Source organism: Heliangelus exortis, chromosome 1 (assembly GCF_036169615.1).
Source record: "Heliangelus exortis chromosome 1, bHelExo1.hap1, whole genome shotgun sequence".
Lineage (NCBI taxonomy): Eukaryota > Metazoa > Chordata > Aves > Apodiformes > Trochilidae > Heliangelus > Heliangelus exortis.
The window spans coordinates 198,082,599-198,100,318 of record NC_092422.1 but is presented as its reverse complement, the minus strand read 5'-3'; the positions used below and the strand labels follow the sequence as shown (position 1 = coordinate 198,100,318).

Sequence of the window (17,720 nt, the reverse complement as noted above, 5' to 3'; positions counted from 1 at the left end):
CAAGAGAGCCCAGAGCATGGAGACACCAGCGGACCAGGGCAGGTTCTGGTGCTCGCGGCTGGAGTGGAGCTGGGGGCTGGGACACAGGAAGTGAAGATTAACCTCAGCTGAAGTTAAAACAGGAACTGGGTGGAGGCAGCAGCCCAAAAGCTGTGGCCAGTAACAGGTGCCTGGGCAAAAAGCAGCGGCAGCTGGTGAGCCTGTTAAGGTAGGAGAGCTGAGTGGGGTTTGTGAGTGGAGAGTGAGAAACAGCAACACAAAACTGTAGGGTTTTGGTGGGCAAAGAGCACTCCTTCCTGATCTGGCATGTGTGAGCTGATAGGGTGTTTGCCTCTCAGGCTGTTCCGGTTGTTGCTGTTGCAGTTGTGTTTGAGGCTCTTCAAAACCACTTTTCCAAATCAGCCAGTGTGATGGAGCTCAGTGTGGTAGCCCTATATTTCTGCTGTTGTGGACAATTTCAAGGGGGAAATTGGGACAAACTAAAGGGTTGAGATGCTACCCTGGCTGATATTCCTAGTCACGTAGAGTGTCTGGAGCCCTAGGGTGTGATTAGTCTGTGGATTGTTATGGTTCCCAAGATGCATGGGGTATGGCTTTGGAGAGGAGGTGGTGAAGAGCCATTTAAAGCAGGATTTAACACCCTGGAGCACCTGCATTTGAGCTTGCTGCTCTAGTCAGCTGCCCTGCGGAACAGCCGCGAGCTAACTGTTCCTTGTTAGCAAAAATGAGCCACAAACTTGAAAAATCTTTGAAGTGAGGAGATGCTGATAATCTAGGGAGGGAAAATGGAGATAAAAAGTATCATTGGATTGTGCTGTTGTCCACGTGTGCCTTCCTGCTTCTGTTTGCAATTATCTCTATTCAATATGCCATTTGGTAGTGCGTGTTTTGCTTACAGAAAGCCCTGAGCTCTTGGGAGTGGTTTGGAAGCTCCTGCCTGGTTGTGGGATGGAGGGGTTGGTGCTGGTGAGTGAGAGGCGTGAGTGGCCATCCACTACAAGGCAGCTATTTTGCCTCCTGTTGGTCTGTGATCTTCACAGTGATGTGAAATAGGGTTCAGGCTTTGCTGTGTGTTCTGTTCAGCCTCTCTGCCCTGGTGAAAAGCTGTTTTGGGTGACAGTAAGAACAATCTGGGGCTCCTGAAGTTACCACAGGCAGTAATGGATGGTGGGACAGGAGATGGTGCTCTGCGGGCAGGGGGCAGGCTGGCTGCCCCCTTCCTCCTGTCTCTCATTTTGTATAGATTATGTTGTCTGGGCTTTTTCATCTTCCCCTCCCCAACCCCTCCAGTTACCTAGCAAATGAAATGCCAGAATTTTAGCTCTCACATTGCTTTTATTGGATTTCCTCTTCCTGGGCCTGTCACTTCCCCAGGCCCGTGGGCAGCCTGCACAGCCTGTGTCTGCCATCCAGCCCCAGATACCAGGGTTTCAGCCCCAGTTCCTGTTTTCGCTGCATGACAAACACCACGCTGTCCTGTATCAGCACAAGACTTTTCTCTGCTCCTTTTCCAGTTCACCAGGCAAATGTTAAAGGCTGGAAAACAGGCAAGAGAATTTAGGAGTCCAGCCTCATAGAATCATAGAATCATAGAATTAGCCGGGTTGGAAGGGACCTCAGAGATCATCTAGTCCAACCCTTGACCCACCGGAGCAGTTGCTAGACCATGGCACTGAGTGCCACATCCAGTCTTTTTTTAAATGTCTCCAGGGACGGAGAATCTACCACCTCACCGGGCAGTCCATTCCATAGCCTAATCACCCTCTCCGTGAAGAAATTCTTTCTAGTATCTAACCTAAACCTCCCCTGGCACAACTTAAGACTGTGTCCTCTTGTCTTGTTGAAGGTCGTCTGTGAAAAGAGTCCAGCTCCCACCTCGCTACAGCCTCCTTTCAGGTAGTTGTAGACAGCAATGAGGTCTCCCCTGAGTCTCCTCTTCTTCAGGCTGAACAGCCCCAGCTCTCTCAGCCTCTCCTCATAGGGCCTGTGCTCGAGTCCCTTCACCAGCCTGGTTGCCCTCCTTTGGACCTGTTCCAGGACCTCTACATCCTTCTTAAACTGAGGGGCCCAGAACTGGACACAGGACTCGAGGTGTGGCCTAACCAGCGCTGAGTACAGGGGAAGAATCACCTCCCTGGACCTGCTGGTGACGCTGTTTCTGATACAGGCCAGGATGCCATTGGCCTTCTTGGCCACCTGGGCACACTGCTGGCTCATGTTCAGTTTCTTGTTAATGCAGACTCCCAGGTCCCTTTCTGCCTGGCTGCTCTCTAGCCACTCTGTCCCCAGCCTGTAGCGCTGCATGGGGTTGTTGTGGCCAAAGTGCAGGACCCGGCACTTGGCCTTGTTGAACCTCATCCCGTTGGAATCAGCCCAGCTCTCCAGTCTGTCCAGGTCCCTCTGCAGAGCCCTCCTGCCTTCGAGTTGGTCTACACTTCCCCCCAGCTTGGTGTCATCTGCGAACTTGCTGATGATGGACTCAATCCCTTCGTCTAAGTCGTCGATAAAGATATTAAACAGAACTGGGCCCAAAATTTAAAATGAGTCTTTTACTTCGGTAAATCCTACAAGGTGCAGTAGTATTCTAAGTTAATCCCTGTAAATGAGAAGGGATGAGCCAAAACACATAGAAAACATGTGTTTTGTTTTAGGAGTTCTTTACTTGAAACTGAGGATTCAAACCACTATTTACTACTTAAGAAAAATTCAGGATAGTTTGTGGCTTGTGAGAATAACTTGTGAGAAGATTTTGTCACATCTTGTTGAAGAGATAATATATTGTTGAACTTTTGGGAGCAGGAAAGGCCTTAAGCCTGTCGCTTTTCTTCCAGTCCACGTCCTCAAAAGAAGGCTGTTCAAATAGATCCAGGATTACCACCCTTGAACAGACTTTTGTTTCTCAGATCTGCCAGTTAAGACAATTACTGTACTTACAAATATGTAAAGCTACTAGATATTCCCATTTGGGCTCCTCCTTTTTAAATTTTTGTATTTTTGCAAGAGTGGTCGTGACAATTAAATACTGTGACATAACATTGCAAGATTAGCTGGAACTCCCTGGGTCTTTCTTCAGTTTTTCAAGTCCTGGTTACTACTGCAAATCTTTGAAGCCTTTAGACCTTTTCCTCAGCATATGTTTATACCAGTAGCTGAGTACTTCATTACATTCATGCCCTCTAATCAACACTTCCTCTGAAGGTAAAACTGTTGCGGCGAGCCTTTCTCTTCGGGGGCTTGGCTCTTCTTCGGAGCTCTCTTGCCATCCCTCTCCTCAGGCATCCTCATCTCTTATCTTCTTCTCTTCTGCCTCATAGAATCATAGAATGGTTTGGGTTGGAAGTGACCTTAGAGATCGTCAAGATCCAATCCCCTGCATAGGCAGGGACATCTCCCACCAGAACAGGCTGCACAGAGCTTCATCTGACCTGGCCTTCAACACTTCCAGGGCTGGGGCATCAACACCCTCCCTAGGCAACCTATTCCAGTGTCTTACTACCCTCATGGTGAAGATTTTTTTCCTAATATCTAACCTCAATCTACAGTGGCAGAGGCAGCCCTGGACTTGGTGGTGTATGCCAGGCCTGTGCTGAACAGGAGTGGGGTTAAAGCAGGAAACAGTCTCCCACAGCATGGAAAATCAATGTGTGGTGGAAAAGCAGAAACTGGTACTTGGGTGCTAGAACTCACATTAAAATAAAGTGTGCATTTCAACTGTGCAGTGAGTGTGCACGCACCCTGTGGTTGACATTAAAGACATTCTTCCCCCCCCTTCTTCTTCCCCCCCCCTTTTTCTTTCCCCCTCCCCTTTTTCTTTCCCCCTCCCCCTTTCTTTCCCCATTTTTTTCCTTCACTGCTGTGCTCTGATGTGCTCATGGCTGTGGCCAACAGGGACCACACGTTGGTCTCTGGATGACACCATGTGCTCCTCATGCAGATGTGGAAAGCAGTTGTGGGACATGACATATCAGTGAAGGTTGAGGCTCCAGGAGATGACTGGGACACGGACCCTGATTTCGTGGTGAGTTCCTGGTGTGGTGATCATAATATTGGTGATGAAGCTGTGAAGGGTTCACTGGGCTTCACCTTGTGAGCTGGGAGAGGGCTCATGGCTCATGCAGCACCACTGGCTGTGCAGGGTCAGCCAGGGCCTACCAACCCCTCTCAGGTACCATTAGGTCATCTGTCTAAGCCCTTTCTGACCCATATCTAGGTCAAATCTCCTACAGAAGTCAGTTTACCCCACACCTAATAACAAGTAATATTACTTAAAGAGTCTAGAATATTTAGTTTCTTTTAAACTTGCTCCCTAGCAACTTTGCTGAGTCTGCCCCACAACTTATGTTAGAAGAAATAGCAAAGACATTTTCTCTTCCCCACATGGTTTGTAACTGTACAGCACTCCAGCACTGCCCTCATTTGTCTCCTTTCCAGATGGAAAAATCCTACTCTATTTATGGTCACCTTGTGCAGATGCAGCTCCGTGACTCTACATTGCTTTTTTTTTTCTGTGCATTCCAGTTGTCTAGGTTAGGTGGTGAAGCAGAAGAGCTCAGCCCATGGAAACCCCACTTATTCATACAGTTGCATAATTTTCATTTTCTGTTTGATTCTCTGTTCCTTTCCTCATAAATTGCCCAGACTTTGGCTTTTTGGCCAGTTCTGTATTTGCTGCTTTTCTACATAATTGCACATAATTCCATGTTTCATACTCCTTCCTCAGTGGTAGATGTTTTTTAACCATTGTTGTGCAGATATAATTAGGACAGGTTTTTTTTCCATATGCTTTATTTATGTGTTTATTTACACTAATCTTTATTTACAATTTTATCACCCACTGCTTTGGCCTTTGGCATCACAAGATTTTTCTGCACTGATGTCTTCTGTACTTGATTAACCTAGATGGTCCTTAACTGTCTCAAGACATTGATATTCTTCATACCCTTTATCTAAACCTCCTAGGAATGAAAGTCTTTCTCCTAGTGTCAAGGAGTGACAGCCATGCTTTGCAGACACAGGTCTCCTGAGCTCTGTTGTGGTTTGGATTTCCTTGCCAAGGTGCTTTATTGAGGGGCAGTCTCTTACACAGAGTCCTATTATTTCAAGTCCTATTATTCAGTCTTGTCTCATTATTTCTGGTAAGAAATTCTAGTTTGGGGTGGAAAAGCGAGTTCCTTCCTCAAAATTCCAAATTATTTATTGTTTAAATAATAAAACAAGGCTGTAAAAATTATTTTTTCTTTACATGATTTCTTCTATTTGTGGAAATAATCAAAAGAAGTCTGAACAAAGTAAGACTTTGTATTATTATTACTTTTAATTCAATTTTATAAGTTAAGATTAAAAATACATGTATATATTGGAAAAGGTTTTGCTGATGCCTCAGTTTATCACAAACATGTTCAGACCTCCCAAAAAGCAGACAAAACCAGGGCTGTCCCTACAAAGCTGAGGTGGAACAGTGAAAATTTCACTTCAGACCCCCTCCAGTTTTGTCCTGAACAGTTTCTGTCTGCCAGTGGCCCCCAGGGAAGGGGATCACAGTCCATTGGGACCCCCCAGGGGTCAGTCACCCCCTCCCCACTGGTGCCCTGGGAGCCTGAGCTCCCCTCTGGTGCTGAGGGCTGTGGTTGGCTCTGCAGAATGACATCTCCGAGAAGGAACAGCGCTGGGGATCCAAAACTATTGAGGGCTCCGGACACACCGCGCACATCAAGTGAGTGGTGCCTGGGGGGGGTGAGTGGTGAGGTGGGTCTGTCCCACCACAGGGTGGGCACAACCCCACCCTGACTTGTCCTGACTCTCCCTGTCTCACCAGCATCCATCAGCTGAGGAGCAAGGTGTCAGAGGAACACGAAGTGATCAAGAAGAAGGAGCTGGAGACTGGCCCCAAGGCTTCCTATGGCTATGGGGGCAAATTTGGCACAGAACGGGACCGCATGGATGAGGTAGGAGTTGTAGAGAGCTTCCCTGGGCCCTAGTGGGAAAGACTTTTTTCATAAAGGAAAGAGCATCCCTGTTCTCTGGCCTGGACTTTGAAGGGAGAGAATGGAGAGCTGGCATGGCTGCTCAGGTTCACTTGTGTCTAGCTAGCCCATGATCTGCATTTGTTTGAACCTGTTTGGATAATTGGTCTACAGCTTCCTTGCAACACTCTTCTACAGGTGCAAAGAAGGGCTTTCTGTGGCTTGTGTCAAAGCTGCTCCATAACAAATCAGGTGCCTCCCTGCCTGTACTTGGAGAACTGATGAATAGTAATTCCCTCCTCACATTCTTCATTACAGACCTCTGTCATACCTTCTCAGGATGAAGCCCCTGGTTTTTTGTTCTCATATCAAATCTGGTTTATGTTTTCTGACAATCATCACTGTGTGTCTTCCTGTACCTTTCAGAGCTTAATACTTCTCTTTTTCCAAAAACAAGATGGTAGGGTTGCAGCAGATGTGGTCACTGTGGGTGAGTGTGACATCAAGGTGAGAAACAGAGACTGGCAGGAGGCCCCAATGGAGCAGCCATGCTCAGACCCCTCTGCTGGAGCAGAGTGGGGATGCTTTTGTTGAGCACCTCCTGCCTGGGCCTTCAGTCTTAGCAGGATGTCATAAGTGGTCAACCTCTGTTCTCTCCTGAGGCATGTGTGTAGTTGCTGACCACAGCACATCCCACATCTGGGACCACCAGACTCTGGCCTGATCCCAGCCAGCTCTGCTGACCCTCACCCTCAGACACAGACATTAATGAGCAGGTTCCAGTCCTGCTGCATTTCTGCTGGGCCTGGAGTAGGTGATCCTTAAATATCTGTAAGCTTTCATGGGCCCCTCTGCCCTGCAGGATGTTATCCCATGACAGCCTCATGAACAGATCCCTAAAGAGGCTGAAATATGCCCTTCTGAAGTCAAGGGCAGTAAGCTTACTGTAAGCCCTCCTGGCTGCCCTAATCTTGAAGTCTACCATTTCATGGCCACTACAACCAAGAGTGCTCTTGACCTTAGCATCCCTCACCAGCCCTTCCTTATTGGTGAGAAGAAGGTCCACCGTAGCACCTCTCCTTGTTGGTTCCTTGATTACTTGGACAAGGAAGTTGTCATCTACGCACCCTAGGAACCTCCTGGATGGTTTGTGTTTTGCAGGGTTGTCCCTCCAACAGGTGAATGTTGGCTGAAGCTACTCCTATCTGTCTGTAGAGTGTCTCATCTATACTGTCCTCCTGGTCAGGTGGCCTGTAGCAGACCCACTGTAATATCGCCTGTGCTTGCCTTCCCCTTAATCTTAACACATAAACTCTCTGTTGGTTCCTCATCCATCCCCAGGGAGAGCTCTGTGCTGGTCTTCAACATAGAGGGCAACACCCCAGTCGTTTGCATGAGGAGCTGGCAGTGGGGCCAGCCATGTGGGACGGCTGCCCTCCAAGCTGCAGCACAGGTTGAGAATCATAGAATCCTCATGGTTGGAAAGGCCCTTCAAAATCATCAAGTCCAACTGTCAGTCCTATACCACCTTAACTGCTAAATCATCTCCCAAAGCACCACATCTATTTGTCTTTTGAATATCTCCAGGGATGGTGACTCCACCACCTCCCTGGGCAGCCTGTTCCAATGCTTCACTGCTCTTTCAGTGACACAGTTTTTCCTAATATCCAATCTGAACCTCCCCTGGCACAACTTGAACCATTTCCTGTTGTCTTATCACTGGTCACTGGGGAGAAGAGGCCAACACCTGTCTCACTACAGCCTCCTTTCAGGGAGTTGTAGAGGGCAACAAGATGTCCCCTTGGCCTCCTCTTTTCCAGGCTGAACAACCCCAACTTCTTCAGACACTCAGGGGTGAGGTAGCATCACCACCCTCAGCACAGGCCATTTGGACCTGTCACTTCCTGTCTGCAAATGTCTGGGCAGTGGGGCAGAGCAGCTGTGTGGGGCCTGTGCCCATGCCCACCTGCCAGCCTGACAGCCGGTGCTGCTGTTGTGCTGTCTGTCTCCCCAGTGTGCAGTGGGCCATGAGTACGTTGCTGATATTGGGAAGCACTCCTCGCAGACAGACGCAGCCCAGGGCTTTGGGGGGAAGTACGGAATCCAGCGGGACCGAGCGGACAAGGTGTGTTGGACAGGGCAGCTGAGATACCTACTTGTGACCTGTGCTCAGTGATTTCCCTGGAGCACTGTCCTGCACTGAGCGGGCTGGTGGGTACAGGTCCAGGTGTGCCATGCACCATGGTTTCCACTGAAGCACACAGCTCACCTCCTGCCTGCAGGACAATGACTAATGACAAATGGCAGGGCCCTTGTGAAGACAAACTCTCTGGTGTGCATTAACATGTCCCTGTCCAGGCAGCACAGTGTTTGTCTTGGGGTATGTGGTATTCTGCTTCTCCAAACCCCCAAGCTGTGCTGTGCACAGTGACTGCCATGGCAGGCCAGGATGGGGAAAGCAGGATGCCCAGATGTCCAGTAACTGCCCTTGTTACAGTACCTTGCCTGTTGCCAAGGTGTGGGTCAGGACTGTGGCCCTCTGGGTCTTGGGTCTTGCTTGAGCCCGTTCCTGGGCACACTGCTGCATGGACATGCGGTGGTGTGAGAGGCTGAGGAGGCCTGGACCACCCAGGAGTGGCCAGGTGTCTGCATGGGTCCTGGGAGCAGGGAGACAGAGAGCAAGGTCCCAGCCTGTCCCCTGGAGGAGGGTGGTTGGCCCTCAGGATGACTGACGTTCCTCCCCTTCTTATTCTAGTCAGCACTGGGCTTCGAATACAAGGGTGAAGTGGAGAAACACTCATCCCAGAAAGGTAAGTCCATGGGCAGTTGTGGGCCCTTGACATTGCCCAGCTTCTGCTCTGGCCCCAGTATCCTGTGCTGCCTGCTGTGGCACTGTCTCCTCTGTTATCCCCCTCCTGTCACTGGTTTCTGATTCCTGTTCCTAGTCACCCTGGCGGCCCCATTCCCTGCTGTTCTGTCACCATTCTCTGTTGTATGCTCTGCTTCTCTCTGCCTTTAGCTTTGATGGAAACTACATCATGGTGGAGCAGGGAAGACACCCCTGTGTGACCCCAGTGGGTGGATGATACTCCTTTTCCTCCTCAGCAGCTGCTCTAGGGGGGAACCCAAGCACTATAGGACAGGAGGAGGGATTTCTGGAAGGGCACAATGATGGATATGGAAATAAAAGCCAATATAGTACCCAAACTTTGGCAGAATTCTGGAGGTGATTCTACCAAACTTTGACACCTACATACAAGCAGCTATATCCATTTTTGAGCACTGCATGAACTGAAGCTGAAGATATTTTAAATATTCTGCAATCAAGAGAAGATGAGAGGACAAGGTCTGTTCCTGTTTCAGGTAAATGTGAGGAATAGTGCATTGCCAAGAAAAGAACAGAATCATGTTAGTTTCAGAGAAAATTATAAAAGCAGGAAGGTGTTTTGAGGCATTCCTGGTTGATCTTAAATTAATGAATGAAACAACATGCGGGTGTGCTGCATTAACATAAAAGAGATTGTAGATACAGAAGTTCATTAGGCTGTGTAAAACCACAAAAATCACTTGGGCAAAGTGGAAATGTTAGAAATAGGGCAAGGTGTGTGTATTGCTTTTCCTAAAAATGAGTCCATACAGGAAACTCCAGCAGCTAGGTAGCAGCCATAAAATCTATATTGGCTGAAAAAAGCATCCTAGAAGGTTCATTTCATACTCATCTAACGAGTAAATAATAGCTTAATTGAGATAAGTTTTAAGAAATTTGTAAGACTTAGTTTTGTCCTTAAGTGACCAGGCTTCTATGAAGCAGAGAGCCATTCCTGAATACAAAGTGTTTTCATGAGTGTTTCTCTAGGTCACAGTCTTCATGTACTGATGAGGCTGGATTTGCTGGAGAATCCTCAGCTCACGCCTGTGAAATGCAGATCTGTAAGAACAGGGTCAGGGAATCCAAGGAGGTAACTGTGATTTACTCCTTCTGGAGGGCAGAATTTGGAAAGAGCTGAAAGGTCTCTGAAAGGAAAGTGCTGCACAGCCAGCTGCTAGGGCAGAGGCTGAAATTTCTTAGAAGACCAGACAGTAATACCCATCTAGTCCTCAGAGGATGACTGAATGCAGCTGAAGTAGATAGTACACTACTAGTTTAGAAGATGGAAAAAGGTGAGGTGTACGAAGACGTGCTGTGCCTCTCACAGCGTGGTTGAGCATGCCAGAGACAGTCTTGGGGGGGAGCATGGTCCCAGAGATATGGGCTTCAGCCTTCACTGCAGCTCCCAAGACCAGTGGTTTCCTTGTAGAAGTTGAGGTTCCACTCCAGCAATGTAAGCCATGCAACAGAAGTTTGCTATTTTTTCTGTACAGACCTTTTTGGAGACTGGCAGACCACAAGTAGAAATCCTTTCTCTGGAGATGAGTGAGTGGGGGGATGCTCAGGCTGCCAGTGCTCAAGTCTTGCCTTGGTTTTGTCTCCTCCCACTGCATCCCCAGCTGCCCTCGGCATGTGACTTTTCTTCTGCCTGATGTGTTTCTGCCATGACCCATGCTCGCTCTGTGCGCCCATTCCCATGGGCCCTCCTCCTCCATGGCCCTCATGGTGCTCCCAGCCACCCACCTTCCAGTCGATACCCCTTGCTTTTTCTAGTGTTTTCCATCATCCTTGCTGCTCTTTCTCATCCCTAGTGCTCCTCCACCCCACTGCTCCCCATCTTTTCACCTCCTTACCATCCCCCCCACCAGAGCCGTGCTTAGGGCAGTGTTTTATTCTCCTCCTCAGATTACTCCAAGGGCTTTGGTGGCCGCTATGGTGTGGAGAGGGACAAGGTGGACAAAGCAGCAGTGGGATTCACCTACAAGAATCAGACAGAGAAGCATGACTCTCAGAAAGGTGAGCTGAGGGAGCCTGGTGAGGAGCATCAGGACTGGAACTTGGGGCTGTAAGGCACCATTCTTTTTTTTTTTTTTTTTTTTTTGTGACCTGCAGCACAGGTGGTGGAGAAGCTATAGGGAGGAGCTGTGTTCCCACTGCTTTATCCATATGGCTGATAGAAAAAGTTCAGGCTAAATGAAGAAGAATAGCATATTTCTATGGCCAGAGGGGTCTCTTGGGCAGTATGTCACTGAAGGAAGGGTGCAGAGAAGGCCCAGTAAGGTGCTAATACAGGTGACATAACCCAGGGAGGAAGCAAAGCTGTTTGTGGAGTCACCAATGGGGAAAGCTGGCCCCATGTCTTTCTCTACATCCTCGGCACAGAAAAATTGCCCCTCTAAGAACAACCTGAGTGTTCCCTCCCTTGTCTGTTCTCTTCCATCTGGATCCTTGTGGCTGAAGACTATTCTGTGGGCTTTGGTGGGAAGTTTGGGGTTTAGAGAGGTCGCCAGGACAGGAGTCCCTTCGGCTGGGACCATCAGGAAGAAGTTCAGCCCCATGCATCTCAGACAGGTTGGACAATGGTGAACGAGGCCCCATTGCACTCACATGGCATGAGTGGCTTCCCACCCTGGTGCCTTGGCAGCAGGTTTGCCAGGATACAGCCCTGAGCACGTGTGGACTTTCCTGAAAGGAATGAGGGATCAGTCCTAAGAGCTGCTGCCCAGACCATTTTGCATCTATTATCTCTGTTCAGTTCCACATGTGATGAGATGTAGACACAGCTATCTCTTCTCACTGGTCACAGCATACTGAAGTGGGAGGTACACACAGATTATAAAATATTATTAAATGGCCTCATTTTGTTTTCCATACAGACTATGCCAAGGGGTTTGGAGGCCAATATGGGGTCCAGAAAGGCAGAGTAGATAAGGTAAGACTGCATGCTGCAGCCTGCAGTGGCTTCCTGCTAATCAGTGCTCCTGGCAGTGCTGCAAGGGACAAGATGTCCAGTCCCTGGACAACCAGCAGGGACCTCAGCACTGGTCTTGCCTAGCAAGCTGGACACATTATTTACTTCTTCTTGCAGAGTGATGCTGGATTTCATGAGATGGCAACTCCCACCTTCTCCAATGCGAAAACAAGACCACTGGAGGCAGGTGAGATAACTGAGTGATAGCCCTGGACTTGTTGGGAAGCTGTGGGCCTAGTGATCCCTCTGTGGCAGCACACTGGCAGGCGTGTGCTGAGGTAGGATGTGGATTCAACCTGTGTAGGAGGGCAGGAGAAGGTGACTGAGCTGCAAGTTCCTCTGGGAGAGTTTTGGGGTTCTCCTGGGTACTTGGGGTGGTAGAAGGGACGATTATTGGGTAGTTTTGATCATCTCCACAGGAGCTTCCAGTGGTGCCAGCAGGCTGCGGTCACAATTTGAAAACATGGTAAAGTCAGCAGAGGAGGAGAGCAGAAGGCAGGCAGAAGAGGAGCAGGCAAGGTGGCAGGCTCGGGAGCACCCGGCAGCTCGGCAGAAGGTGAGCCATGTCCATCTTGCCATGGTATCTTGCCATGGTCTCCCAAGGCCTGTGAAGCAAGCTCTTCCTAAGGAACATGCAGCTCCATGTCCTTCCACCTGATCTCCAGACCTTCCACTTGCTTGGTTGTCCTCCCAACCAACAGCAACCCTGTTGCTAGCGCAGATTCAGAGAAGGGCAACCAAGGTGGGGAAGGGTCTGGAGAACAAGTCCTATGAGGAGAGGCTGAGGGAATTGGGAATGTTCAGTTTGGAGAAGAGGAGGCTGAGAGGAGACCTCATTGCTCTCTACAGCTCCGTGAAAGAAAGTTGTAGGGAGGTGGGTGCTGGCCTGGGCTCTCAAGTGAACAATGACAGGGCCAGAGGAACTGGCCTGAAGTTGCACCAGGGGAGGTTTAGAGCAGATCTGAGGGAGAATTTCTTTACTGAGAGAGCAGTCGGGTGTTGGAATGGGCTGCCCAGGGAGGTGGTGGAGTCACCATCTCTGGAGGGATTTAAAAATGTGTAGATGAGGCACTTGAGGACATGTTCTGGTGGGTGACACAGATACTGATACTTATATTTTATTGGAGGGGATGTTGACAGTTGGACACAGTGATCTTAGAAGACTTTTCCAACTGTGACAATTATTCTGTGATTCTATATCTGCATTCAGTGTGCAGATAAGGTGTCACCGACAAAGCACTCCCTGATATTTCCCCCCTTGAGGCCACTTTCTGCAGACCCCCAGTCATTACAGACCTTCTGGTCTCCAGCCCCTAGAGCAGGCTGGAACAGATTTCAGCTGAAGGAAAATTGAGTTGCTCAGCTGGGAACTGGAAGGGACACTGCTCTGGGCCTCATTGAGAGGGACTGAAGGGATTCAGTGACTTGTCTCCAGAAGGAAATCTCAGAGACAGAGAAGGACCACACAAGGGCAGCCCCTGCCACTGTGCCCTGGAGCTGAGCCAGAAAGATCCATGTCCCAAGGAGATGAGGTGCTGAGGCTGGCTGGGGAGGGGACTCTGCTCCACAGACAGCCCTGCAGAAGGATGTGGGGAGCATGGTGCAGGCTTTGGAAAGAGCAACGGGGAATGTTGGGATGGTGATGGGACATGGCTGCACAGCACCTTGCACCATGAGACAGGCTGTGGGAGTGGGTCAGTAGAGTGAAAGGTTCAAACACATGAGCTGTGAGGGTCTTTGCAGCAACCCCAAGTGCCAGCTCAGCATGGATCTTGTGGCTGAGGGGTTTCCCCACTGTGCAGAGGGTGTTCTGTTTGAGGCACCTGCAGTGGAGTGGGGTCCATTGTGTTGGGTGCTGTGCAGCCTGTAGTGGACCCTTTGCAGGTGACTTTCTTGTCACTTTCTTAATCTGTGGCAGGGGGCAAAACGGGAAGATGAGGAAACACCACCCACCTTGCCACCAAGGCCAGCAGATCTAGGTGAAGAGCTGTACAAGATCCCCAGTCAGGATCAGCCCATCTACAGTGAAAGTTTGGATGTTGGTGGAGACTATGAGGAGCTGCCAGAGCCTTCTGACTACTGTGACAGTGCCAATGGAGGTGCTGACTATGAGGAGCTGCCAGCACCCTTGGGAGAGCAAGATGCCATCTATGACAATGGAGGAGATGGAGGTGAGGACTATGAGGACGTCCTTCCTGTGGACCCCAGCCAGACCCAGACCCACTTGAGTGAGTACTGATGGGAGCTTGTGTCTATCTGCTCAGCTCATTGGTTGCATGGGGCAGACTCCAGAGGGCATTTGTACCTTGAAGTCCACCATGATCAGGATAGCAGCCCACAATCATAGAATCATCATGTTTGGAAAGGATCTTCAAGATCATGAAATCCAACCATCAGTCCTACACCACCTTAACCACCAAACCCAAAGCATCGCGTCTACTTGTTCTTTAATACCTCCAGGGATGGCGACTGCCCCACCTCCCTGAGCAACCTCTCCCAATGCTTCGCCACTCTTTCAGTGAAGAAATTTTTCCTAATATCTAATCTGAACCTGCCCTGGTGCAACTTGAACCCATTGCTTCTTGTTAATGATGGAGACTTGGTTGTCTCCCATTCCCTTGCCCAGCTGCAAGGTGTGGGACCAGATGTATGGGATGCTGGGCCAGGCAGCAAGAATCAGGACCAGAGGGTTGCCATGTGCTCTGAAGAAACTGGATCTGGAGTGATGCTCTTGGTTCCTGGCAAGTGACTGCCATAGCTGCACTGAAACTTGGAGGTGCCCTCTTAATTCAGACTGGCTCAAAGGGCTAGTGCTCATGAGACCTGATCTGGTGGTGTCTCCTGGATGGGAGGAGTGCAGGGTTGTCTCCCTCTGGATGCTTAAGCAAACTGCATGGGCTGCTTGGTGATGTTTCTGTCACAGCTTTGGGATATTTGGAGTGGGAAGTGGAGAGGCTGGAGTTATGTCCAGCCTTTTCTTGGGAGAGGAACATATTGCATCAGGACATGGCCTCTCTCCTTGCAGAAGGGGAGGGAATTCATGGCTTTGAGCCATGGTACATGGCTTTGAACCCCTGTTGATGGGGTTCACCCCCAGGCTGGGTGGAGGGTCTCACTGGTCAGATCAATGTAGCTGCTTGCAGCCCTTCTCATCTGCCTGTCTTTTCTTCTGCAGGGAACATGGACAATGTTTATCAGGTGAAGTGCCATGGTACATGTGCAGTGGCTCTCTATGATTACCAAGGAGGTGGGTCTGTCCTCCAGGCTGTGGGCAGAAACACTGGGAGATGACTGAGGTGGTGTGACAGGGAGGTGGTGTCTCACATCATCATTTCAACTTGTTTGTTTAAATTTCTTCCTCTAGAAAGCAGAATGGAGCTGGGAATACAGGAGCTTCATCTAAGATGAAGCTGTGACGTTTTGCTCCTATGCTATAGCTGGGCTATTCAATGGGGGTTGGATGAGATAACTCTGAGGGTTATCAGAATGCTTGCTCAGTATTCTCCTCCTGGGGAGGGGTGCGAGGACAGATGTAAGACCAGCTCTCTCTGGGACTATCTTTTCTGAACAATTTTTTGCAGATGGAGATGATGAGATTTCTTTTGATCCTGACGAGACAATCACACACATTGAAATGGTGAATGAAGGCTGGTGGCAGGGGCAGTGCCGGGGCAAAGTGGGCTTCTTCCCAGCAAACTATGTCAGACTTCTGCAATGAAACCAGCATTGTCCAGGATGCTTCCTTCCAGACTTTTACCTCGCTCTGCTTCAGCCTTTTATGCATCTGGTGAAGATGTTGTCTTAATTTGGCTAGGCCTGGCATGTCTGCAGGCAAGGAATACCAAGGAGCAAACTTGCAGTGTGCTTTGCAGTCAGTGCTGAAGGTGGGGCCCCCACCCAGTGCTTGGCTCAGCCTATTCTCTGCTGCTGGGCGGTTTGAATCCCTGTGCTCAAGTCAGGCAGTAAAATAGTTAGCACGTTTGCAGGACTCACTAGTTAAGAAATATTTGCAGGTAATGGTCTCACCAGTTTAATTAACGAAGAAGTGAATTATTTGTTAAAGGGTGTGCTAGCTAGAGCCTCCTTATTTGCTATTGTTTTTTTTAATATCCTGGTTATCTGGCACCTTTCTGAAGAATAATTTGCATAAACCAAAGGTTTACAAACTCTGTAACTGCAATTGGACATCAGTGTCTGTCACTGATCCCTCATGGGGACCCCCACTGCGTGCTGGCCCTTGTAACTGTAATAATAAATTGCTTCTGTTCTGGCCTGACTAAAATTGCACCCTGGTTACTGTGTGTCAACACCTGTCCTCTGTGTGTGTTGTAGGCTGGGTTCCCTGCACAGTGGAAAGGGCCCCTAGCCCTCCCTCACCACAGATGTGGGGAGAAAGCTGAGCAGGTGGGGACAAGAGGAAATTCTCTATTTTTAATGTTTAAAGCAGCATTCAGCAATAATCCCGTGACACCCCCCCCCTTGAACCAGTATACTCCAGACAAGCTGCTTGACATGCCACTGGAGGAATTGGTGGTTCTTCTGGTTCTTCTGTGGTAAGCAAGTTCCACCACAATGGAGATCAAACTGGGACAGGCTGGGGAGCTCAGCAGGAGAACACCCCAGTGCAGAGCCAGCTGCCAGCAGTGGGGGTGCAGAGGGTCCCACTCTGACACCTTTAGAGTCCAGTGGGGCTCACAGGGTGGTTATGGACCACCCTGCACCTGAACAAGGCTGCACTACTGCCTGTTTGATAAAAAAAAAAACAACATTCTGTCTACCAGTCACAAGAAAGACACATGGTAACCCATGTCAGAAGTTGTCAATTTTAATGTAATTTTTCTGGAGGATTTTGGTTTGAATTTATAGTTGGTTGGGCTTGGCTTTTTCTGTTTTTGTTTTTTGGTGGGTTTTTCATTTGTTTGTTTTGGGTTTTTTGTTTCATTTTTTGGTGTTTTGTTTTGGTTTTTTCCTCTGAGATAACTTTCCTGATACTTTTTCCTCATACAATTCACCTTTTTTTTTCCTGATGTTCCTTTCCAGGGGCTCTCCAGAATGGGCCTCATTGTGACAGATTCTATTAATTGAGTCTCTGAACTATGGATGCTTAAATAATTTTTTGCATTCAAGAAGGGTGTGCAGCAAGCAGGACTGGCTGAGAGGCTTGGAAGTAGCAAGCCATCCCAACACATGGCTTACAGATTGATGTTACTCTTCAGGGAAAAAAAATGTGTGTGTTGTGCACCAGGAAGGGCTGGCCAACTGCTCCCAGCAAACTGCCCATTTTTTGACTCTCCAGTAGGCTTCTTTGGGAACAGACTGGATTTTGCTGTGTATCTCTTGTTAGATGAACTATAGCTGTGCACATTTTGGCCTCGTCCAGCCCATGTGTCCAGCAATGCTGCTGTGGCTGCAGTGTGAAGAGCAGACTGAAGTTTGAGGGAGAAGTTTCCTTGTTCCCAGATTGTCCCCTTGGCACCATGAGATTTTCAGTGCCAACTACCTCCCCTTTCTCACCTGGGATACTTCTGTCAGACTTCTCAACAAGGCACCAGTGGACGATTAAAAAAGTCTGAGGCAGTCCCCTGTACAACAACTTTGAAACTGTTTAACTCTGCTGTAACCACAAGCAACCCTGAGCAGGCAAAGCAGAGAAGTGGAGGTCTTTGCTCTAATCAGATTTTCCCATCTGTGAAATTTTCACAATCCAGGAAAAAAATACAAAGTTGCTGAAGTATTAAAAGGAGAAAAAGGTAAATCATTTGAGAGTGGTGCAGCAGTCAACGTAAAACACCTGACTGACAGCAAGCTTCATGGAAAACCCAAGTTATTGCAACAGGAAACACAGAGCTGAAGCTCCACAGCCATGTGTAATTTTGGTTGTGCCTTCCTGCCTCACCAACCTCCTCACAGGCAGCAA

The 17,720-nt window shown here is 48.9% G+C and overlaps 1 protein-coding gene across 2 annotated transcripts; it reads left to right on the top strand.

The window, feature by feature from the left end:
* The first annotated feature begins 100 nt into the window (after positions 1–100).
* Positions 101–16,085, top strand: HCLS1 (hematopoietic cell-specific Lyn substrate 1). 2 transcript variants are annotated; one of them, XM_071734322.1, is made up of 13 exons: positions 101–208; positions 3,935–4,018; positions 5,640–5,713; positions 5,816–5,945; positions 7,978–8,088; positions 8,719–8,773; positions 10,738–10,848; positions 11,709–11,764; positions 11,921–11,990; positions 12,223–12,359; positions 13,722–14,031; positions 14,979–15,050; positions 15,385–16,085. In XM_071734322.1, the coding sequence occupies exons 2-13, from the start codon at positions 3,935–3,937 to the stop codon at positions 15,519–15,521; spliced, it is 1,347 nt and encodes a 448-aa protein (XP_071590423.1). In that variant the 5' UTR covers positions 101–208; the 3' UTR covers positions 15,522–16,085. The 2 variants fall into 2 exon arrangements, with proteins under 2 accessions (XP_071590423.1, XP_071590422.1); XM_071734321.1 differs by lacking the exon at positions 101–208 and having other exon boundaries at positions 3,819–4,018.
* Positions 16,086–17,720: the final 1,635 nt, after the last annotated feature.